At 32.1% G+C, this 24,897-nt stretch overlaps 2 protein-coding genes across 13 annotated transcripts in view; both read left to right on the forward strand.

The window, feature by feature from the left end:
• The window catches only part of LOC127737801 (neuronal acetylcholine receptor subunit alpha-10-like), a 151,292-nt gene extending 145,396 nt beyond the window's left edge, over positions 1–5,896 (forward strand). For all 9 annotated transcript variants that reach the window (XM_052248728.1, XM_052248730.1, XM_052248729.1 and 6 more), the window contains exons 5-7: positions 1,937–2,472; positions 2,889–3,076; positions 5,502–5,896. In XM_052248728.1, coding sequence (XP_052104688.1) covers positions 1,937–2,472; positions 2,889–3,076; positions 5,502–5,651 — 874 coding nt within the window. In that variant the 3' untranslated portion in view covers positions 5,652–5,896. The remainder of the gene's footprint in view (positions 1–1,936; positions 2,473–2,888; positions 3,077–5,501) is intronic.
• The window catches only part of LOC127737800 (neuronal acetylcholine receptor subunit alpha-10-like), a 56,541-nt gene extending 32,147 nt beyond the window's left edge, over positions 1–24,394 (forward strand). The window contains exons 1-7 of one of the 4 annotated variants that reach the window (XM_052248719.1): positions 12,586–12,724; positions 16,050–16,189; positions 17,099–17,143; positions 18,498–18,607; positions 20,573–21,108; positions 22,378–22,565; positions 24,229–24,394. In XM_052248719.1, the coding sequence (XP_052104679.1) occupies positions 12,658–12,724; positions 16,050–16,189; positions 17,099–17,143; positions 18,498–18,607; positions 20,573–21,108; positions 22,378–22,565; positions 24,229–24,378 (1,236 nt within the window). In that variant the 5' untranslated portion in view covers positions 12,586–12,657 and the 3' untranslated portion in view covers positions 24,379–24,394. The other 3 variants (XM_052248722.1, XM_052248721.1, XM_052248720.1) reach the window with 3 other exon arrangements.
• The last annotated feature ends 503 nt before the right edge of the window (positions 24,395–24,897 follow it).

A 24,897-nucleotide genomic window follows, 5' to 3' on the forward strand; every position in this document is an offset into this window, starting at 1 on the left:
TGTATGCAGTATTATATCATACTATATATTTAAGTTCTCTGTTTATTTAAATTTTGATTTTTATATCATCGTTTATGTATCAGATAAATGAAGAATGTCATATGGATATTTTTAACATCACATCCATATCAACCCGAGACACCAGTATAACCACAATTGCTGTGCTGCTTGTGCATTACATTGGTTGAGGGTTGATACGGTGTGTGATGTTCAAAAAACATATTATATACACTTTATTACATACCTCAAGTAAAATTGAGAATGGAAATGGGCAATGTGTCAAAAAGACAACAACCCGACCACAGAGCAGAAAACAGCCCAATGCCACCAATGGGTCTTCAACACAGCGAGAAAATCCAGCATCATGTGAGTTGTGACATGACGTTATACAGGAAAGGGACTTTATAATGCCTTTGCAACCGTAACTGATATCGATGACGTGACGTTATACAGTATAAGGGGTTTGATGAAGCTTTTGTAATCGTGACTCATATCGATATTATGATTGGTGGCTGATACAGAACGATATCCATTGATTGTATTACACATAAAATGTATTTGATCAATATATTAATCGAATTTTTGTTAGGGTTCGTGTTGCTTGATCTTTAGAATTTTGTGCAGTGCTTTGTAGTCTGTTGTTTGCCTTTTTGTTTTTGTGTCGTTCTGTTTGTTGTCCATATTGTTCTCGTATTTTAGAGGTTTTTGTTATTGTCCCCTTGGGTCTTTTTTTCTGTCATTAGTATATTCGATAAAGAATAACATTTACGATAAATGCTCCAAATTTGTCAATTTGTTTTAAAATATTATTTTTAGCTTAATATCGAAATTTTAAAATGGTCATATGTTATGATATGTGTCATGAGTAGACAAATAAAACTGTAATATTTAGTAATAATTTGAAACCTTTTCTGAACATAATCCTGATGTGAAACAAATTCAGTGGTCTTACTTTTTTTCAAAATGGGATAATTGTGCATCAATGAAATATGGTATCCAGTAATTTTGTAAGTTTTGCAGCGGTGGATCCAGTGATAATAGGTCTGCAATCGGCACTATCTTTCACCGGATTGTTCTCTCCAAATCTCATTGTTGATAAGACTTGAACGCCATTTCCAAAGGAAAAGCCACCCTTTTCTGTTGTTAATATCGATGGCTTCACCACATCCTTAATTTAATTCAGTGGTCTTACTTTTTTTCAAAATGGGATAATTGTGCATCAATGAAATATGGTATCCAGTAATTTTGTAAGTTTTGCAGCGGTGGATCCAGTGATAATAGGTCTGCAATCGGCACTATCTTTCACCGGATTGTTCTCTCCAAATCTCATTGTTGATAAGACTTGAACGCCATTTCCAAAGGAAAAGCCACCCTTTTCTGTTGTTAATATCGATGGCTTCACCACATCCTTAATTTAACAGAAATCTTGGGAAAATAAACGTCTTTTTTCTCTTTTTTTTAATGACTGTATTTTCTATAACCTTATCTTAGATATAAGTTGCTTTCTGTTCCTTATGATAAATATTAAAGCACTAAAATAAACTTTTCATTGATAATAAATTCCAAATATTTTATTTCGAATCTCATGTTTCATAATTTAATACCAAGTTTTGAATAAAGAATTTTCATGTTTTCATTTCAGTTTAAATTTAAAAAACGAAAAATGGAAGAATGTTTCGACCGATGAAACTAGTTCAACCAGTACTCCTTATGACAGGTTTACTATTTTTATTTAACAAACAAATCCCGACGACCATCTTAAATTTTCGCTATTCATGAAGTTATTTATCGGGTACATTATCTTCAATATCACATATATTTACGTTATATAGCAATGGTATTTACTTTTATTATCCAACTTGAAAATCAAATCGGAGTCGGAAAACAAACTATACTGACCTGATATACTCTCATTGTATTTCCTGTATATTTGTAGTCTTGATTCGGAAATGAATGGCATGGATAAGAACAGAGCTTCAATCTACTCAGATGGCTCCGTTTATTATAATTTTCCAACTCTTATTGAAGTGATTTGTCCGATTGACGTAACTAGCTTTCCGTTTGACACTCAAGTTTGTGCATTGTTATTCGGTTCATGGGTGTACCATGGAAATCAACTGGATATGCAAGCAAGAGACAACCCAAGTGATTTATCCTCTATGAAAACAAATGTAGAATGGGTCATCCAAAAAATTGTAGTTGAAAGGCATGAGGTAGTATACGGATGCTGTCCGGATCCGTATCCAGATGTTACATTTTATATTCACGTAGAACGTAAACCAGCATATTACATAACGAATATAATAATACCGTCTATAATGATTACATCATTAGGTATTCTCTGCTATTTCCTCCCTGTGGACTCCGGAGAAAAGGCTTCGTTAATAATCACAGTGATGTTGGCAATGTCAGTATTTCAGTTACTTGTTGCAGATAAGCTCCCACCATCAGCCGATTCTACACCTTGGATAAGTAAGTGATTTCCCCTTTGAATATAAAGTTGTTAGTAAAACACATCTGCAGCGACGTCTTCATTTTTTTTAAAGGAATGTTATAAACATGTGTTATTTAATTAAGATTACTTTTGAGTGAGTCTCTATTTAAATATTTCAAAAATCTTGAAAATTATTCAGGCTAAATAAAATCATATGAACATCATTATTAAAATATGAAACCATATGATAACGTTCTTTGTTTTAATTTATATCAAGTTTTCATTAAACAAAATTATCACTATATTTCTGAAAGGTTCTTTGGTTGGCTAAAAAATGGGGTATGAAACTTTTTAAGCTTTCAATCTACTGTATACATTTGATGTACAGCTTACATTCTCGTAAAACATTTGGGTTTCGAAAAATGATCATTGCATATTTTACGTTATATTTCAGTGTTCTTTTTCAACTTTATACTGGGACTGTCTGCTGTTTCAACTACGGTCCAGGTATTTGTTATCAATATCTACTACCGCGGGGAAAAAGAGATGCCCCAATGGATTAAAAGGGGCATCCTCGTACCATTATGCTTTATGACGTTTGTTAACATTCCTGGTAATCGTCCATCAATCTGTGGTAAAGAGGTAAACATTTATTTTATTTTTATTGTTGACAATTGCTTTTTACCGTTTTTTTTAAATGAGATTGGGTTTGGTTATTTCAAACCAAACCCAACAAGATAAAAAAAAGGCTTTACACATAAGATCGGTGCTAAATTATTGTAAATAACAAAAGAAAAATACGATTTTAGGTAGCACACAAGTACAGAATGCTAGGTCAATGTACTATTTTAATAACTAAATAAACATTAGACTCCCAAATTTAAATATCATTCAGTACCGCTACAATATGTATAATATAAAGACGTCTTCAGCAGCCAGAAAGCATGACCTTATGCAAAGACAATATATAGGTAGCGACAGGATGAAGGACTACAGTAATGTTAAAATATTTGGGTATCAATACATGATTAGTTATGAATTCAATATAATCAGATCAATACTATGACCTATACTTACAATATTCAAAGATCTTACTTCAATGGTAAATTGATACGGATCAAGTTCAGACTGGATAAATGTAGTTCTTTTGGAAGATTACCACTTAAGTTTGAGTGATTCAGTTCCAATTATTAGGTTTACAAGATTATAAGCCATTGTAAATGACAAAAGTCAGAATTCAGATACACTGATAAGATTGCACCTGAAAAGAATGATTTATTTCTTATCTTAAATTTTAAAAAAATGATTAAGAAATCCAGTTTCTTGTTTCAATGTAGGATTGAAAGGTAGCTTGGTCAATATTCCGACCAGTCGCCAGATTGACATAAATAATAGTCAATGGTCGACTGATCAACAGGTCGTTTGATTTACAGATCGCCTGGTCATATCATTATGATAAAGATCTAAAAGTGTGTGCAATACATTCTGCCTGGAAATTGATCTGAACTAACTTATTTGTTTTGAGCAAGACTCACAATTTCTAAAAATCAAGAAACCCTGTGAAACGTTTCATATTTAAGTATCAATTGGGGTACTATTGTATGACAACATTTCTTGCAATACCAAGAGAGGGGCCTTTTTTCCATTAATAATTACAAACATCGCTCATCGCCTGATCTTCACAATTTTAGAACATTCATGTTAATTTATAAAATAGAATGAAACAACATTTCATAAATTTGGTGCGCTTGAATCGCTTTTCTGGATTTACCTTTATAATGATCGTTGATAAAAATTGAAAGCCACGGACGTGTTACTACTAGACTACGTGAGGACAGTCAGGATTCTACTTTGTCAAAATTATCTCCCCATTATGCCACCTTTTATTATAATCGTGAAAATGGAAGCCATTGTAGGGATGACGCGCTGTCGATTTAGCTCTTAAAAACCGATACATTTATGCACATAGCTTCCTTACGGTTCTTGCATGACAGTTGTATGCTAAAAGCTATTAAGTATCATTTAATGTACTTTAAGTCACTTAAAACAATTTTCTGATCGGTTGTCATTTGGGGATTATCGAAAGTTTAAAAAATACTAAAAAAAACTCTAATTCAATATTTCATGGAAGGACAGACTAAATATTTTCAGAGGTTGAAGTGTTATTACCCTAGATACTACACACACAAAATATTTTTTTTTAAGTCATGCATTTTTAAGCCTCCACTTGTAAAGTCTGTCGTCAAGTACTTTTAGTAAAAATTTGTTATTCAAACACACCTACTCAGTTATTATGACTCATTAGAGAGGTATTTCACTTGACCCATATATTTCATTTTTTAGTACAGTGCATTATTAATGTTATATCAATTTGTAACCTAAACAAATAAAAATAATAAAATGATGTATCACATATGTTTGCTTTATATCTTTCAAGACAAAACAGTCAACTCAAACACGCCTGAACATAAAATGGTGTACTCGACTTTCTCTTTTCGATGAGATTATTGCACATTTTTAGGATTTTTCACAAAAAAAACTGTTGCCGGGGGGCAGAGATGCAAATAAATGCTTTAAAAAGATCATTCTTTTATCTTTCTGTGTATTTTTTTTCGGCGGAATTTATTCTTATGCACAAAAAAGATGTGTTTGTACCTTCCACAATCGACTGTTTTGTGAAAATTTGTCTTTAATTTAAAAGTTTACAAATATTTCGAAATACCATACTATAATTTAAGTAAAAACACGTATATAAGATGCAAAAAATCCTAAATTATGAACCTACATTAAACTTTTATAGCCAATAGAAACAGATGTAAACAATTCAAATATACCAACTTGACCTTTTTTACCTTCTCTTATAAAGAGTTCCATTTCTTTGTTTAATTTCAACTGGATATCAGCTTGAGGAGCTTTATGATAAAAAAGGAACTTTTATTGTTGTGAAAATACATATGATCCATTTGTCTTGCTATTTGATGATCTTTGAATTAATAGTACTCGAACGTCAAATACTAAACAATGTCAGTCAAATTACAGCAATTTAATCATGAATTTTTTTTTTCAGAAAAAAGTTGGGGATTTAATCAAGGACGTCGAGCAGAGTACAAATACGGAGCTCTGGCAGTTTTTGTCTGTAGCCATTGACAGACTTGGACTAGTATTATTTACGATTACCTTAATAGCCGGAAGTTCTTATGTTTGGTCGGCTAAATAACTGGTACTTTATAATGAAAATGAAATATTTCGTGAGACACCTTAAATCTATATTTTGATGATAAGAAGCATGCAAATTGCGGTTTGATTTTATTCAGTTTTATAAGGACAGTGCGTTGTTCTACGGGTCTCATTTACTATTCACATCATGACAAAATTTTAATAAAAACTTTCTAATGTCATTGTAATGAAAAAGTTTTTATTGATCGGTGTTTAAAAATATCAAAATAAAAATAGCTATATTCATTACTTATTTATTCCTTTGCCACTCGCACCCGTCCGATTTCTTTATCTTGTTACCAACATATTTTTGTAAATATGTGGCCCTTAACTTGTGTATTTTGATTTACTTTGGGTTGTTGTTTTGTGTATTCGTTATATTTGGTCATCAAAATGCTGATGTAAAGTGACCTTGATGAAGGTTTTCCGAGGGTCAAGTGTTGTGCGTATCCCTTATAATTATTATTTACACATATTTATAACTGACATTGTGTTTTTGCGCCAAGGGTATAATCATGTTAGGTATAAAAGAGGGACGAAAGATACCAGAGGGACAGTCAAACTCATAGATCGAAAACAAACTGACAACGCCATGGCCAAAAATAAAAAGACAAACAGACAAATAATAGTACAGATGACACAACATAGAAAACTAAAGACTAAGCAACACGAACCCCCACCAAAAACTGGGGGTGATCTCAGGTGCTCCGGAAGGGTAAGCAGATCCTGCTCCACATGTGGCACCCGTAGTATAAGCATCCCTTTTGGTTAACATTGTCTAAAAGAGAGGCAAAAAATCCCAAAATGATATTCAAACTTATAAGTCGAAAATAAACTGACAGTGACATTGCAAAAAACAAATACGACGAAAATACAAAAAACAGTACACAAAACACAACATAGAAAACAAACGATTGAGCAACACGAACACTATCAAAAACCGGGGATTATCTCAGGTGCTCCGGAAGGATAATCAGATTCTGCTCCACATGTGGCACCCGTCGTAATGCTCATGTAAGTACAAGTCCGGTAATAAGTCTAATTCGGTAGGTCACATTGTCTAAGAATATAGTCACCACTGAAGGCAATGCATTACTTGTAAATGTTCCTCCCATACGCCTTCCCAATCCATCCCCTCCTTCTCCATGTACAAAACCGCAAGTAAAAAGGATAATCACACTGTTAAAACTATGTTTAAGTCATAAATTTAAAAACAAAAGAGTAATTGTGTCCAATCAAATAGGGAAAAAATGAGAACGTCTGAAGCTGTCAAATTGAATTTTTACATCCATATACTTTTGTTTAATAGTTCTTTGTGTTGGTAAAGATGGAAACTTAAATCCACTTGGGTTATTTTAGTTACATAATACAGGTAATTAAGAAAAGATATTATCAGAGTCTACAGAAAAAAACTAACCAGTAAATTTAGAAAATGACGACCCGATTATCAAGACTTTGCTGAAGTGTTTCAATTACGTTACTTCATCGTTCTGTAACACTGTTGTTTTTGTCGACTCTGTTCATGGCATCCAGGGATTTGTTTGTTCCTCTTCTGTTATGAAATCTACAGTCACTCATTTCCCATAAAAATGAATGAACGGGATTGTAGTATTTACGATCTTTATTTATTGTGTTAGTCACGTGTATGTATCTTAATCATGACCATTTTGCTGTTCCCCTTTATCCTTGCTATTTTCATTTTTACAGCTTTATTTCTTTGTCATTTTACGACTTCGAAAAAAGAAGTTGAGTTTTGTTGGTCTTCTTCGTATTCTGTGTTAATAATTGAACGAATCTTTCTCAGGCAATGTTGATCTTAGATGAATTTGATAGGTCCCTTTTGGTCATACAGCTCTCCGCGTTATCATGTATTTATACATATTTAGCTTTTAAAATTTGGATTTAACGCTTTGATTAAGGTAAATTCAGAAAACAGATTCGAACCCACAACATTCATACAGTAATATTCTTAAAATTATTTCGTTATTTTGACGCCTTTTCCGTGTATCTGGTACTTTCAAAGGGGTTTCCCTGACGCTTCGGTTTTATTTGCTTATTTGGTTTACGGTAATTTTTATTTTCAAACCATTTTTTATTTTGTTCACATCTTTTCAGGGATCTTACTTCCTCATCTGTAAGATTCTGTTTTCAGTTTTCTGCAACATTCAATGAGGCAAGTTATTTTTTCAATAATACCCGCATCACATACCTTTTGTTTTTCCTCTGACCTCTTTTTCAATCTTGGAAAAACCTATTTCTATAAGATTCCGTTGAATATCGGTTTTCATTTATGATCTTCCTTTGATTGTGACTTCTTTTAATTAGAAATTCTGAAAAAGGATATTGATTTCTATATGCACCAACGCGGAAATCACATGAGCTTGGTTTTTCGCGTTTCAAAATTGTATCCATGAATTTAACTATTATCTTCACTGTTTAATGTCCCTATTCAATGGTATTATTATTTTTCAATTAACGTATTACTAAAATCTAGTAAATTGTTTGACAAGTATCACTACAAACCAGTAAAAGTCTGAAATGGCCTATATCTGTACTCGATTGTACTGATTTTTACTCGACCAGTCTGAATTGGTCTGAAATTTACTTGATAATACTCGACTGTAGTCTGAACCATACTTAACAGTCTGAACTTGTACTCGACCCTTACTCGACCAGTACTTAACCATTTTATACGCGTCTGAACCATGCTCGACCTAGTCTGAACCATGCTCGACCTAGTCTGAACCATACTCGACCTAGTCTGAACCATACTCGACCAAGTCTTAACCAACCTAGACCTATTTTTTGTATCTATCTATTGTATTTCATCAATTTAGGAACTGTTTTTAACAACAGCTATTTCCCCTGGCTAGAAATTTGAACAACAATTTGAAATTAAAAATGTATTCAATATAGCATTGAAACCAAAATTTCACAATAAACATAATATAACTTCATCACCATATTCATCAACACTTATATACATACATATATATCACCTTTAAAATAAAAATAAAACAAGCTGATCAAATAATCTCAAAACTGAATTGTGACTAATATTTTCAATGTTATTCAAAATTTTTTGAATGTTTCAGATATATTTTATTGTTACTGGACAATTTTCACCATTAACTTAAGCCTAGTATAGATTTATAGTGTCAGTCGAGTTAAGTTAATAATGCAGTGAACATTTTTTTTATTAAAATATATATAAAATAGCATACAAAGCAACTTAATAAATTCAAAAAATGACACCTTTGTTTTGTTAAACCAAGAATTTAATATAATCATGATAATAGAACTTCCATAGTAATCCTGTGATAAACTTTTAAAAAAGGAAATGTGTTCCAAAGTTACAGTAAAAATTTATTTCAATTAAATTTAAATAATTTTTGTCAAAATTAAAGACATGGCATACAAGAAGCACTTTAATAAGGTTTAATTACCTCAGTACATGTGTGTTTTACAGGTAAAAAGAAAGCCCTATTTTTCTTAAACTCGTGTATTACATATCTAGTGAATTCAAAAGGACTTGCGATTTAAGTTTCACAGGATGTTGCAATATTGAATGAATGTTAATTAGAATTTAATAATCTCTGACCAGGTGTGATCTTTTTCATGAGTTTGCCCCAAGCAGGAGGTATTACTTTATACTTCACCACTAATCAGAAGAACAATTTTATTAATTTCTTTAATTTTTATCCCTTTTTGATATATATTGTATATAATATATCCCAAATTATAATAATAGATATATTTCTAAAATAAGGTTAAACAATTTCAGTGATTTTATTGGCTGTTGTTACCTCATTAAAAAGATAATTATATAACTATTGTACATTTTTTGTATGTAACCATGAAACCTATGTAGTTTTTATTTAGGAATTTAGGAAAATTAATTTATAAAAAAATAACACATGCCAAACAAGAACCACCTAAAATATTTCAAGATCTTTCTCTTATATATTCAAACAATTGTCAACAAATTATTTGTGACTTTTTGTCCTATCAAATTTGTGACTTTATGTCTTGTGACTTTTTGTCCTGTGACTTTCTGTCCATTTACCAGGTTTAATTACCCTCAGTATAGGTGTGGTTTTTAGGTAAAAGAAAATCTTTTTTTAACAAAACTCTAAAACTTTAAAATTAATATGATTAAATTATTATATAAGATAATTTGATTTAACTATCTCTATTCGATAAATCTGAGAATCGTGTAATAATGTAAAAATCTGTTTTTATAATATATCTTTATTTTATTGTGGCTGTTGTCATGTCAGTTAAAAAGAAATTTATTTTAACAGTTAAAATTTAGAAAAAGTAGAGGTTATTTGGTCCAGTATGGTTCAGACTGGTTGAGTATTGTTCAGACCTTTGGTCGAGTATGGTTTAGACTGAAAAAAAATAGGTCGAGTACAGGTCGAGAATGGGTTATGACTGTTTCAGACTGGTCGAGTAATTGTTCAGACTATTTTCAATGGCAAAGATAAGGGTCAAGTACAAATCAGAACAGTCGAGTATGGTTAAGACTGGGGTCGAGTAATGTTGAGTAAAATTCAGACCAATTCAGACTGGTCGAGTAAAAATCAGTACAGTCGAATACAGATATAGGCCATTTCAGACTTTTTTACTGGTTTGTAGTGTATACTGTATCAACACAGAAATCGAATCCATTTTCTAAATTGTCATCGTAAATCTTCCAGATAAATCTCCAATTTATGTATCAAACGCTGCTGTGTTTCTACTCGTTGCCTTTACGCCTAAATATGTGACAACTCTATGGCCGACATGCTCCATCATATAAACAAGGATGATTATACAGGGCAAACACCACAAATATTGTATACTTCGGTTGAAATCTAACCCAACAGTGTTTTATCTTCAAATCTAGGGTAGCACAATTGTGTCCTTCGTTCATTGTGGTTTGAACCAATACTTTCGTGACATACTGGCAACCCTCTTGCACTATGTACCGCGACCTAGACAATACGGTAAGCTAGGCTGTATACAAATTAGTACATTTTTCCATGGGAACTCCCTAAATCGTTGGAAGAAATTCACCCAGAACAAATTAAATGCGGAAAAAAAGAAAGCGCTTACTAGCAGGGGTTTCTTGGGAGACCAACATTATTTTAAATTCATTGAAAAACTAAAACAACACCTTATAAATTTCGTGCGTCCGAAGCGCTTTCCTGGATTTACCTTCATCGGGAATTCACACAGCCGAATATTTGAAACACAAGGATGTATAAAACCTTTGTCGAAGCGAAACAGTTGAAGAACTTTATGAATTTATCATATAGTTAAGCTTTTTCAGCAATGTTTGCTTTTCGCCTTTTGCTTATTGGAAGTTTTCTGCAAGTTTAAAGATAAAGTTATGGAATCAATAATTTAAGTACAACCTTGAAGGCGCACCTTACATTTCGTTGTGTAGGGATCTGTCTACAGACACCTCTGCATAGGCGTATTACATTAGAAAAAAGAGTAATTTATTCTTAGTTGATGGAATAACTATTTATATGTGTAACTGATGGTAGCCACAATCCCGTCGCTTTTTCCTCGATTGCGACATCACCGAAGCGATTTATCATCGAATATTAACTTGTAATGAATAGCACAACAGATCACTTCAATTCAGAGCACTTGGTGGAGTTGTCAAATCTTGTGTGTTCGGTTGTTTGATTTTGCCTAGTTTTACCTTTTGACCTTAGTGTTGTCTACTTTTATTGGACTAATAGTTTTGATATCACCCTTGGTATATTCTCTTATTTTTATGAAGACTTAAACCATTTATATATAGTTGGCTTCCTTAAAGTAATAACGTTTTAATTCATTAGATGGAGTAGGCCCGGTAAGACCCCTTTTTGGCCCCAAAATCTAGCATTTTTACAAATTTGTTAAAATGTAAACTTCGCTATTTATTGGAAAGTAGAATACTTTTGCTACATAAATATGGACTGTTTTTGACAAAACAATGCACATGCATCAGGTACTATCGTCATTAATTCATGCAAAGTTACTGAAATCTTCACAATTTTAACATTTGTGCTAATCTTTAAACGGTTTTTGTCTGAAATGGAAGTGGCCGCACTTGTGTTCAAATAATATATATATGTTGTACTTGATGATATTACATAACATATGTAAAGGTTGAGACTGAACACGAAGGCGGCCACTTGCATTTTAGACGAGAAACATCTGAAAAGTAACGTTTTATGGCATATTTGATAGATTTTTCATATACCCGGTATATTTAAGCTTGAGTTTGAGTGTCTTTAATGACCAAATCAGTTCAAATCTTTTACAAAAAAAAACTAATTGAATCGACTGAATTAGACACTTTTAAAAGTGTTTAAAAAATGTAAAAAATCTTTCATCAGATGTGCTTCAAATTTAAGGCCAAGAATAGCCCTTACTGCCGGACCTTCTCCTTTAAAGTTAAGATAAATGAAGAATTGATGATGGTTTGTCTTAACTTATTGTTAATTGTTAAAAGTTTAAATTTGCACACAAAAAAAAACATTAGAAATGTTTGTCAAAAAGTTACATACAAACAAAGTAAGAATGGCCGCGGAAAATGTATTTAGTGTTATAAATAAGCAAAGAAACATCAGTATGCTAAAATAAAGACAAGCCATAAGTAATATAACCTTTGTAAAGAAATATTAAATTGTTTAGCAAAACCAAATCAAATCTACACATGTATTAATACCATTTGTGTCTCACGAATACTGATCTAATTATTTAAGTCTTAATTGTAAAGTAGTGTTAAAAGGTATTAAATAATCTTCAAAGTTTAACAAAATGATTCTGATAAGAATTGAATAACAAAAAAGATTACATCAAAGACATGTCAAATAGTGTTGTCATTTGTCTGTCTGAGGTCCTCCATAGGGATATTTATAAATATCCATATTAATATATATATACGGATTTCAATTGTGTTTATTGCTTAAGAACAGTAAATTCGGACTTTTTTCTCGAAAAAGACTGTGTTTTAAGATATAATGACAAATTATTGTATGGATTTAAAAATCTTCTTTTTCATACTAGTGTGGCAAACCTTTTCAGTAGGTAAGAATATTACACTTAGTGAAAAATAAATTTATTAATCATTGTGGGAGGTATACCAACAACCGAGCGCTTTCTTGAATGCAGATTATAAATTTACTGACTTACAACAGTGGCACACTTTTATGCAAAATAATATGAATATTGATCTTCTAATGTCAAAAGCCTTCGTGCAAACACATGATCAATTGAAAAGAAAGGAAACAAGAAGCTCTCAAGAGCCTGAATCGCTCACCTGTATTTCAGAGGAGAAGATTTTTAAATGTTAGCAAACTTGATGAACAAATTGTGTAAAATTGTCTTTAAAGGGCAAAAACTCCTTAAGGGGTCAATTGACAATTTTGTTCATATTAACTTTTTTGTAGATCTTACTTTGCTGAACATTATTGCTGCTTACAGTTTATATATATATCTATAATAATATTCAAAATAATAACAAAAAACTGCAAAATTTTGTTAAAACTACCAATTCGGTGGCAGCAACCCAACAATGGGTTGTTCGATTTGTCTGATAATTTCAGGGCCGATAGATCTTGACCAATTAAACAATTTTACCCCGTCACATTTTCTTTAAAAGATTTAGTTTTTGAGATATAAGCCAAAAACTGCATTTGACCCTTATGTTCTATTTTTAGCCATGGCAGCCATGTTTGTCGATGGATACAAACTTCGGATACAATTTATAAACAAGATACTCTAAGGAATATTTAGTTAAAGTTTGAAGGTAATTGGCCCAGTAGTTTCAGAGGAGAAGATTTTTAAATGTAAGCAAACTTGATGAACAAATTGTGTAAAATTGTCTTTAAAGGGCAATAACTCCTTAAGGGGTCAATTGACAATTATGGTCATTATAACTTTTTTGTAGATCTTACTTTGCTGAACATTATTGCTGCTTACAGTTTATATATATCTATAATAATATTCAAAATAATAACAAAAAACTGCAAAATTTTGTTAAAACTACCAATTCGGTGGCAGCAACCCAACAATGGGTTGTTCGATTCGTCTGAAAATTTCAGTGCCGATAGATCTTGACCAATTAAACAATTTTACCCAATGTCAGATTTGCTCTAAAAGCTTTAGTTTTTGAAATATAAGCCAAAAACTGCATTTGACCCCTACGTTCTATTTTTAGCCATGGCGGCCATGTTTGTCGATGGATCAAAACTTCGGATACAATTTATAAATTATATACCCTAAGGAACATTTAGTTAAAGTTTGAAGGTATTTGGCCCAGTAGTTTCAGAGGAGAAGATTTTTGAAATAGTTTACGACGACAGACGACGACAGACGACAACAGACGACGACGACAGACGACAACGACAGACGACGGACGACGACGGACGCCAAGTGATGGCATAAGCTCACATGGGAAGGGCCCCGGTGAGCTAAAAAGGAGATACATAGATAAATAAATGACGTACTTTCCTACGACTATATCATTATTTCATTACTTACATATTATACGTAACTTTACGGTTAGCTAATGAAGTAGAAATACTTTTCTTTTTAAGCATATAATGTTCACTCCATGTTTTAAAGGAGATTGCAGTATTACATGTTACAGCGATATTTTGTCAATGTGAATGTCGTCTCAACATGCAAGTTTTGTTTATCATTTGTCCTGGAAAACCCTGTTTCCATTAAAAAAAAACATTCGGTCAAGTTTGACTTTAACCGAATTTAAAAGTACCATGGTTCATGATTTGGGTTATGCCTTGCGGCCAGACAACAACAAATGGCCAATCTTCTGTTGTAGGATGCCTATGACCAATCAATATATTTGCCGGAGCACACAAGTTTTGGGGTTCATGTTTCTCAATAGTTTTCTTTCTGTGTGAAGTATGTTTGGAACTTTTTAGTCTCTTCCTCTTGTTTCATTTTAGTCATGGTAGTTTCTTCGATTTGTGTTTTTTTTATTCCCCTTTGTATCTTTTTTTTTCTTTTTACAATGTTAAAGGGTAGGGAAACAATATATTTTTGAAATAATGTACATTGTATTGATTTTCAAGAGATATTGAATTATATTAATTAATTGATCAGAAACAGTGATGTCATATCTGTATTTCTAATAATCCCTAAATCCACTTAAGCAATCAGATAATTATTTTTTACGTAAGAAAAATTTAATAGATTTTTTTTTCATAGACTCTATGTAAGTAGTTCTACATATTTATTACTTAAAGTCATACGATAACTCAAATGAAACAAAAATATTAAACTTTCACTTAAAAAAAAACGTGTACGTAGACTTTCTTATAAAAGAAAATGCTTTATTTTATCAAAATTTTCAGAAATGTACTGCTATTTAGCTATTGTCTTCCCGTACTCTAATTCGTCGACATCTTTACCGTATGCAGTAACCTTAACCATGACACCTTCCGTCAGAAATTCAACAATCGCACAGATTAAGTTCTAAAAAAAAACCTTAATGGCAAACAAAGTAAACAGACGTGTAATAAAATAGTATTCACAGACAAATACATTAAAAAATATCATGAAAAAGTTAAATTAACCAATGGAAACGCAAGGAAAACATAACAAACAAATCTATTTTGCTCTATCATCTCATTTATTTTTCAAGTGTTACTTGATTCTGTGTTGAGTGTTTATCAATTGATAACGATCGGTAAACTTCGGCACAACAACCCGAAAGTTACAATCACAGAATGAAATATTTTTTTCGATTATACTGTTTGGATTCGTAATCAATGTAAGAAAAAACGTGCACACAGTACTAAGTTTAATATATGTCCATTCATTTGTACAATAATTTCCTCAACATAATTACCAGAAACTCGTTTCATATGACTTTAAGCTTTTATTGGTAATTTTATTATTTCAATTGGTGCGCTCCTAGAGCTGTAAAGAGCCTAATTAATATTATTTCAACGTCCATTTTCAAATGCAATGTTTATGTTTTAAACTGTTGTTCTGCATGGCTCTTTAACTCACTTAGGTTTACATATCAGAAGCATTGTCGTATGCATAAATGAATACTATGATATCAACTTACATACATTGATTGAAAGTTCTTTTTTAAATTATTAAAATATTTTTTATTCTAGTTTTAAACTAAATTGGAAGATGTTATTATACTGTTTTGCCCTAATCGAAGCATAACATTCTTACATTGGATTGCAAAATAGTGTATTCGCTTCAGACACATACAATTTGTGGTGTATTGGCGATTGGTTGTTTTACCCCCACATCTCCTTTAAACGTATTTTACAGTTATTTTCATTTTATTCGGTCACCATGAATATTTCCCGAAACGTTTCATTTTGAAATGTTTATCATTTTTCAAAACCCTTTTTTCAAATTGTAGATGTTCATTGTATCAGCTTAAAAAAACAGATATCTGATTCCATATTTACGGGTTATGTCAGTGGACTAAGACCAGTATGTGAAGGAGCACCACAAGTAAATCTATCAATCGGTGTAGCAGTTCGACAAATGATTGATCTGGTAGGTTTTATATTAACGAAATTATGGAGTTATATCGTTGCACTCTGCAGTCGCGTAGCTATGTTTACGTCAAAACGCCCTGGCTTACACATGAATTTTGGAGAGAGAAAAAAATCTATATAAATCAAAGTATTGGTTAAAATCACATTGAGACTTGTTAATCTTTCTCCAATGACTTGAAGATAAAAGTGACGAAATTTACTTTTTAATTAAATGGTATAATAATATATATTTTTTTTTCATTTTCTGTCAAAGTCTACTCAAGTTCATGCAAAACCTGGCAAATGTCTCTGCTGTACTTAAACTGACTTTGTACTTCAAAGATATTTATTTTTTAAAGTATTGAATGGCGCAGATCAGATACATTGTATTTGCATTTGAACTATAAAAAAAATGAAAGTAACACTTTATTTTGCGCATAAAAAGGGGAGAAAATAGTCTGTAGTCAAAATAATTAATAGAACAACACCATTGAAATGAAGCCTTGATTGTTAAAGTACTATCTCTAAAATTAAGAATTTTTGGCGATTGGTTGTTTTACCCCACATCTCCTTTAAACGTATTTTACAGTAACTGGTTTGGACATTTTTCTCTAAACCCAATCACCTTAGACTTCAAATCAACACAATGAATAAATTAAAAAAAAACCAAACAGATTAGTCTCCACGTTATGTTGCTATTGATGAATTTTTAATGACAGAAATTGAATGTCTTTCGCTAAAACGCGACCAGGGCTCCATCGAGGTTCGTGTGTACACTGAAAATGGCCTAGTTATGCCACTGCTGTTTTTATGGTTTTTCTTTAGGATTATTTGCAGAAACTTTAATTTGATTTCAGAAATGTTTCTAAATAAAAATCATTTTTTACATTCCAATTAAATCTATAAAACGTTTATGTATTCCTTACAGGACGAGCCAAATCAGAGAATGAAGATAAACTTGTGGATCCGATTGGTATGTTCTAACTAAAAATATATTAAGATAAGACATGAAATTAGCAATTTGGAGAAAATGTTGGCAAATAATGATTAACGGTTGAACGATTAAAGATCTGTGGTAAAATTAACTTAAGTTCATGATTTTTCACTTATTTCCACGATAATAATAAGTCATATCCAACAATATTATATATTTTTTGTCCAGCTGACTATAGCAGAAGACAAAGTTTTTCGTTCTGTGTATTTGTCTATGCCTTTCTTGTTTCTTTTGGATTTTGTCTGATAACTTTTTTTCGTCGGTCATGTGTTTTTCGTGGATTAAAAAATTCCGATCTACACTCGAAACGGGTTTTGAATGTCATCATTCGGAATATACATAATTATAGGAAACCCAATCTGGAATATCAAAGATGTTTAGAATAAATCTACACTTGATAAGTTTTATTTATCTTTGATCTCGATAAAAGAATAATTTCATTTTTTCATTTGTTCATTTGCAGGATAACAAAATCAAAATTATATATGGTTGACGTCAAAAAATAACAACCAAACGACAAAAACTATCCAAAAGACATACATGTTTCTTTTCTTTCCATCAAATGACGTAATACATAACGAGAATACTGCGCAAATATGTTTCGATATGCAAGCCGTAAGTGGAATATTGCATAATACTGGATTTTTAATTACTCTCAAAAACATATGACATCGTTCCTGTCATTATTTGCTAAGATACGTGATTTAATGGTCTTAAAGTCAATGGTGCATAAAAAGCAAAAATGATTGCTTATCTCATTTGTTTTAAAATAAATAGATTGAAACTGGATATTCATTAAAAATTAAAGAAATTTAATATTTTCCATTTCACATTGACATTAAAAAAAACGGTCTCTACTTAAAGTTTTTCAGTTTTATACTTTAAAAATCATTTTTCTAATTTACAAGCAATAAAGATAAGAAAAATTATAGAGCAAATAATCAAGCAATGCTCATAAATGATGAACTAGTGATGATACTTAGAAGAATTTCTCCGTCTAAATATTATTTCAAATAAAACAAAAGACGCAGTAGGAGCATAAAGTGTTACCCACGTCCGTACTGTTGTCATACCACCATTCTGAAATCTAACAGTTGTCCGATTCGAGTTCACGTTCTGTCTCAGAAGGCATACTTTTTACATTGAATAACAGACATTGGACTTTCCAGACTTGACCTCTCCAATCATGTGGTCCCTTCATATCCTCCCTTTTTTTTCTTTCAGAGATCGGAAATACAGTAGCTTTGAGGTATTTTAAAATGAAATATCAAACTACTAAGTGTAAATAATTGATATAAATATGAATGTGTATAATATTCATACGTCATTTTAGAAATGGAACGACTGTTTGTTGCAATGGAGGCCATCTGAGTTTAATAATACAGAATATATTGCTGTGCCAATATCAAGGATTTGGACACCAGATTTGACCCTTTATGACAGGTATGACGACATGCCTATTATAAGCTGATGTCTTTGATGAGTATTAAATAATGGTATTTTTGTAAATTTTTAAGACATTTTACCTTTCACTTTTATGATTACCATTCATTATAAATAAGTAGATGTGGTATGAGTGCCAATGAGACAACTCTCAATCCAAGTCACAATGTGTAAAAAGTAAACAGTTAAAGGTCAAAGTACGGCCTTCAACACGGAGTCTTGGCTCACACCGAACAACCAGCTGTAAAGGGCCACAAAATGACTAGTGTAAAACAATTCAAACAGGAAAAACCAACTGTCTAATCTATATAAAAACAAGAAACGATAAACACGTATGAACCACACCAACAAACGACAACCACTGAACAACAGGCTCCTGACTTAGGACAGGCGCACACAAATGCAGCGGGTTTAAACGTTTTAACATGCCTGTATAAGGTTGAAACAGCTAGTGCTTAGTTCAGTAAGATAGAAAAAAGTAAAATAACAAAAAATACCGAACTCCAAGGGAAATTCAAAACGGAAAATCCCTTATCAAATGGCAAAATCAAAAGCCCAAACGAATGGACTTGGTACAGGCATTTTCTTATGTAGAAAATGGTGGATTAAACCTAGTTTTATAGCTAGCTAAACCTCTCACTTGTATGACAGTCGGATAAAATTCCATAATATTGACAACAATGTGTGAGCAAAACATTGCAAGTATTAAGGATAAAAAAAGAGAGAAGAAGGTAGATTTCTTAAAATTTATTTTTTTTAATTACGACAAAATAAACATAACCAAAAGACTGCTTTGTCACCTTTTCTGTCTTTCATTCTCATTATTTAAGCATAAAGGTCAGACTTTGAACGTCAACGAAAGATATGTTTATAAAACACTGTTGTTAAAACATACTTGTAAAGAAATGAAGAATGTGTCTCTGGGCCACAGATGCCCCGCTTGTAAATATGCATGAGTCAACTTCCACATAAAGATGCAGAATTCACGTAGTTAAGACTGTTTTGTGATTATAATCATTGTGTATAAGTTTCATAACATTTGGTTGAGGCAAACTAAAGTTAGAGAACGGAAACGAAAAATTCACCAATTTGTATGTTTATAAAGGGGCATAACTCGTGAACGGTAAAAGTGACGCCACCCAATTTCGAACTTGATCTGTGATTTGTGGTAATAAGCATTGTGTATGAGTTGTATAAAATTTGGTTGAGGTAAACTAAAGTTAGAGAACGGAAACGAAAAATTCAGCAATTTCTATGTTTATAAAGGGGCAAAACTCATGAACGGCAAAAGTGACGCCACAATTTTGAACTTGATCTGTGTTTTGTAGTAATAAGCATTGTGTATAAGTTTTATAACATTTGGTTGAGGCAAACTAAAGTTAGAGAATGGAAACCAATTTTTGGGACTTGCGGACGGACGGGACGGGAGGGGACGGGACGGACAAGGATAACACTTAATGCCCCCTCTGCTACGACGGGGGCATAAAATGTATTCATATAAGAACTATAATAGGTTCATCCTGGTGTGGTCTATTGTGATAAGTTCGTTTTACTAAAAAGACAAAAAAAAACGCAAAACCTCCTCAGATCATCTGATCATTCACAGAAATAGTCAATGCAAACTTGAAAGTAACACAATAATAACCTTTAGAAAATTCAATTAGACTAGAAATCCAAACAATAGTGCAGTAGGTTTGTAAATCATACCACATCTCCTTATTGTTATATATTCGGGCAAAAATAACAGGTATTTTTTATATTGCGAAAGAGATGTCTGCTTAGAAGTGATCTGCTAGTAGTGTTGGCTTATGAATGATGATATTCATATTTAATAAACTACACTCTTTCAATTTGTAGCATACAGCTAACTGTAGTAGGCACTTATGTCCGTCTTCGGCTGCAAACTTCGCAATACACCTATAAAACATACGAAAATAAAGTAATGAATTTTCTTTCTTTTTGTAGTCTCACCACAGAAATGTATGGGATGGATAAGTACAGAGCACTAGTTTACTCAGATGGTTCAATTCATTATAATTTCCCTACTCTTGTTGAAGTGATTTGTCAGATTGACGTAACTAGCTTTCCGTTTGACACTCAAATTTGTTCTTTAATATTCGGTTCATGGGTGTATCATGGGCTCCAAGTAGACATACAACCAAGGAAGAGTCCGATTGATTTATCATCTATGAAATCGAATGTGGAATGGCTTATCCCAAAGATTGAAGTTGAAAGGCATGTGGTTACATATGGATGCTGTCCGGAACCTTATCCAGATGTAACATTTAATATTCATATAGAACGTAAACCAGCATATTATGTAACAAATATTATAATACCATCTATCATGATCACGTCAATAGGTGTCCTGTGCTTTTTCCTCCCCGTGGAATCCGGAGAAAAGGCATCGTTAGTAATCATGATCACACTTGCAATGTCAGTATTTCAGTTACTTGTTGCAGATAAGCTTCCACCATCAGCCGAAGCAACACCCTGGATAAGTAAGTATTCTAATTTTGAAACTAAACTCCAATCATGATAGTAAAAGAGAGGCGAACGATACCAAAGGGACATTCAAACTCATAAGTCGAAAATAAACTGACAACGTCATGGCTAAAAAAGAAAAAGACAAACAGACAAACAAATGTACACAAAACACAACATAGAAAACCAAAGACTGAACAACACGAACTCCACCAAAAACTGGGGTTGATCTCAGGTGCTCGCGAAGAGTAAGCAGATCCTGCTCCACATGTGGCACATATAAAACACATAAAAATAAGATGTGGTATGATTGCCAATGAGACAACTATCCACCAAAGTTCAAATGAAATGGATGTAAGCAATTTTAGGAAACGGTACGGACTTCAACAATGAGAAAAACCCATACAGTATAGTCTAGTCGGCTATAAAAGGCGTGAAAAATATGAAACAATTAAGAAAACTAACGGCGTTATTTATGACAAAACAATTTACGAAAATCAAATATGACGGACATGAACCAACCACTGAACATATGTTCCAATTAGAAAAAGAAGAAAATTATATACGTACGAAATTGTGTAAAGTTTATTTATTTACGTTTATATAAATACCAAAACAAAGTTTTTACAGTGTGATTACACCCCCCCCCCCCCCTTTTCCTTTTTTTTGCTTCTGTTTTTCACATGATGTATGAGGAGATAGATTGGGAAGGTGTATGGGGTATCATTTACTAGTAATATTCTGTCCATTCTGGGGACTATATTCGTAGACAACAAAAAAATCGTATGGTGATTCTTGGGTCAGTATTGGGATGTCAAAGATACACGTTCACGTCTACTTTAGTATGGGGACAAAACCATACGCATTCACGACGGCTTAGTTTTGTTTTCATTCATATAAATGAATATCATTACTACATAAATACATCTTTTTATTCATTATTAATCCTAAATTATGTGGAAAAAAAGCTCAAATTGCTCGGATTTCGTTGACTGCGGTTGCAAAACTGTGGATTTGGAGAGGAAAAATAAAATGTTCAGTTTTCAAACAATTTTCATTCTCTTTGAAAGATACTATTTTTTCAAATATTCATTGTTAAATCTCACATAGATATTAATCTATATATTTTAAGTAAATGACAAACAACATCTCATTCAACATTGTCTTTATAATTTAGGATGGTTATATTTATGAATTTACTCATATTTTTGGTCTTTTCCTAACTAAGATCTTAGCTTGCACCTTTAAAAAAAATCAATTTCTAATTACTTTACATCACATTTCAGTGTTCTTTTTCAACTTTATACTTGGCATGTCTGCTATAACCACTACGATACAGGTAGTTGTCATCAATATTTACTACCGCGGAGAAAAACAGATCCCAGAATGGATTAAAAAGGGAATCATTGTACCACTATGCCTAATGATGTTTGTTAAAATTCCTGGCAATCCTTCATCAACATGTTGTAATGAGGTATTTTTGTTTACAGGCCGTTTTAATCGTTGTAAGATTTGACTTGAAATGTTGTTTCTTAATAACACCTGTATCTTTAACCGCTTCATTGTATATTAAATGTTTGAAATAGTTTTCACAGAAAAACATCATACCAGGAGATGCAAAACCGCTCCTAGAAAAGATAAATAAGAAGATGTGGTATGAGTGCCAATGAGACAACTATCCATCCAAGTCACAATGTGTAAAAAGTAAAGAATTATAGGTCAAAGTAGGGCATTCAACACGGATCCTTGGCTCACACCGAAAAGCAAGCTATAAAGGGCCCCAAAAAGACTAGTGGAAAAGAATTCAAACAGGAAAAACCAACTGTCTAATCTATATAAAAACGAGAAACGATAAACACTTATGAACCACACCAACAAACGACAACCACTGAACAACAGGCTCCTGACTTAGGACAGGTGCATTACAATGCAGGCGGTTTTAAACGTTTTTGTTGTTAGGAGTACAGAAACATTTTTTACAAAATAAATTTGTTGTTCGTAGTACGAGTACAGAAGTGAAACTTTATCGTCATACTAAATAATTATCAAAGGTGGTACATATTAAAAATAGTAAGACGAGATATAACACAAAATAAGTAAACATTTAATATGTATTACAAATTGTGTCAACAGGTCAAATTAACACGAAAGTACGATTTGAGATCAACTTAATATCACTTTGCGTGGTACAAAATGTATAAATGATACTTTTCTGGCATCTGCACCAAATATTTAAAATGTCCTGAAGCGGTTCTTTTAGAAAAAAAGTATTAGTGATAAATCATTGATTTTTGGTATATAGGTGTACTAGCATCCATGCATTTGAACTACAATATGTAAAAGCTCATGTCATGCTTCGTTGACTTTAATTGACTGTTTGTTGTTCCCTTAACAACCGCTGTCAAACATTTCTGTATAAACAGGATAACCTGTGACTAAAACAATTTCCAATTGATTGTTTAAATGTAGTGAAGGAGTGTATCCGATAGGCTAATGTCTAATATATACTGTTGCACAGCACCTATACTTCATTTCCAAGCAGACTAAGGATCGGCTTCCTTTACTCTTTCTATGATTTTCAGATTATGGTTTTTTAAATGAAGGTATACTCATAAAAGTTAGAAGACGTATGACCTATTTAGATTGTAAGCAGAAAGACTGACTACACCATCACAAGAAGAAGAAGAAACATATGTGCTAACAACAATAAAAAAAACAAAAACAACACGAACAAAACACAAAGACTATATTACCAAGATGGATCAGCGGCTTGTGCTTCACCAGCGACACACGTCACATTGATGAGATAAGATCCTTCAAGTCATTGTTGTTGATTAGGCTTCATTCGATACAAGATTAGTAGTCTCTTGTTTAACCATAAGACAGTATCAAATTGACGTCCCATCAATAAATGTAAATCTCTAAACCATGTGACCAAATATGAACGTTTGAAATACAAGAACGGACAGTGTTTATGGACAAAGAATAAACAAGACCATAAACACATCATCGAAAAATAAAAACTAATTAAACAGAAACTACTACACTGTTTTTGAAATAATTACATATATTACTTCATCTGCACAAAATATATTAGTTTCGATATTATTCAACTTTGACTATTTTTCTACTTTCAGGAGAACGTTTGGGATTTAGTCAAGGACGTCGAAGAAAGTACAAACACTGAACTCTGGAAGTGTTTATCTGTAGTTATTGACAGACTTGGAATATTAATATTTTCTATCACCTTAATTTCTGGATGCTTTATTGTATATTCAGTCAAATAAATGTCTACACTGTCGACACACCTGGTCTCTCTGCTTTTGGAGTACATGTGATTCCCTCAGTTGCTATTTGTAAACTTAATTTGTTATCTTAATGGTTTGATGAGATTTTAAAATCAGTCAACTACTATTGCCTTAATTTACAATATAAGTGAGATGATACAAATTAATTCATATAAGTAAATTTGGTTTAATAATAATGTACCGCTCATTCAGAACATGTTTGTACAGGGGTTTTTTTTTTTTTTATTTTTAAAAGAACTTAAATTCTAATTGAATCTGAAATATTTTTCAACATTTGTAAAAAAGAGTAAAAAATAAAAGTATGTTTAATTTTCTTTTCTCGTCTGCAGTTATCAAACACAAGTTTTTAATACTTCCGACGTTAATTTGCTTGAAAAAAATGTTTAAAAACATGTCAAACTTTTTAATATAAGAAAAGTTTTATTCCGAACTTATTCACTAGAAGAATATTGTCATTGATCTAATTTTCCTCTGATTTCTATGTGTCGATGATGCTTG

This window comes from Mytilus californianus, unplaced genomic scaffold (genome assembly GCF_021869535.1).
Source record: "Mytilus californianus isolate M0D057914Y unplaced genomic scaffold, xbMytCali1.0.p SCAF_4, whole genome shotgun sequence".
NCBI classification, from domain to species: Eukaryota; Metazoa; Mollusca; class Bivalvia; order Mytilida; family Mytilidae; genus Mytilus; species Mytilus californianus.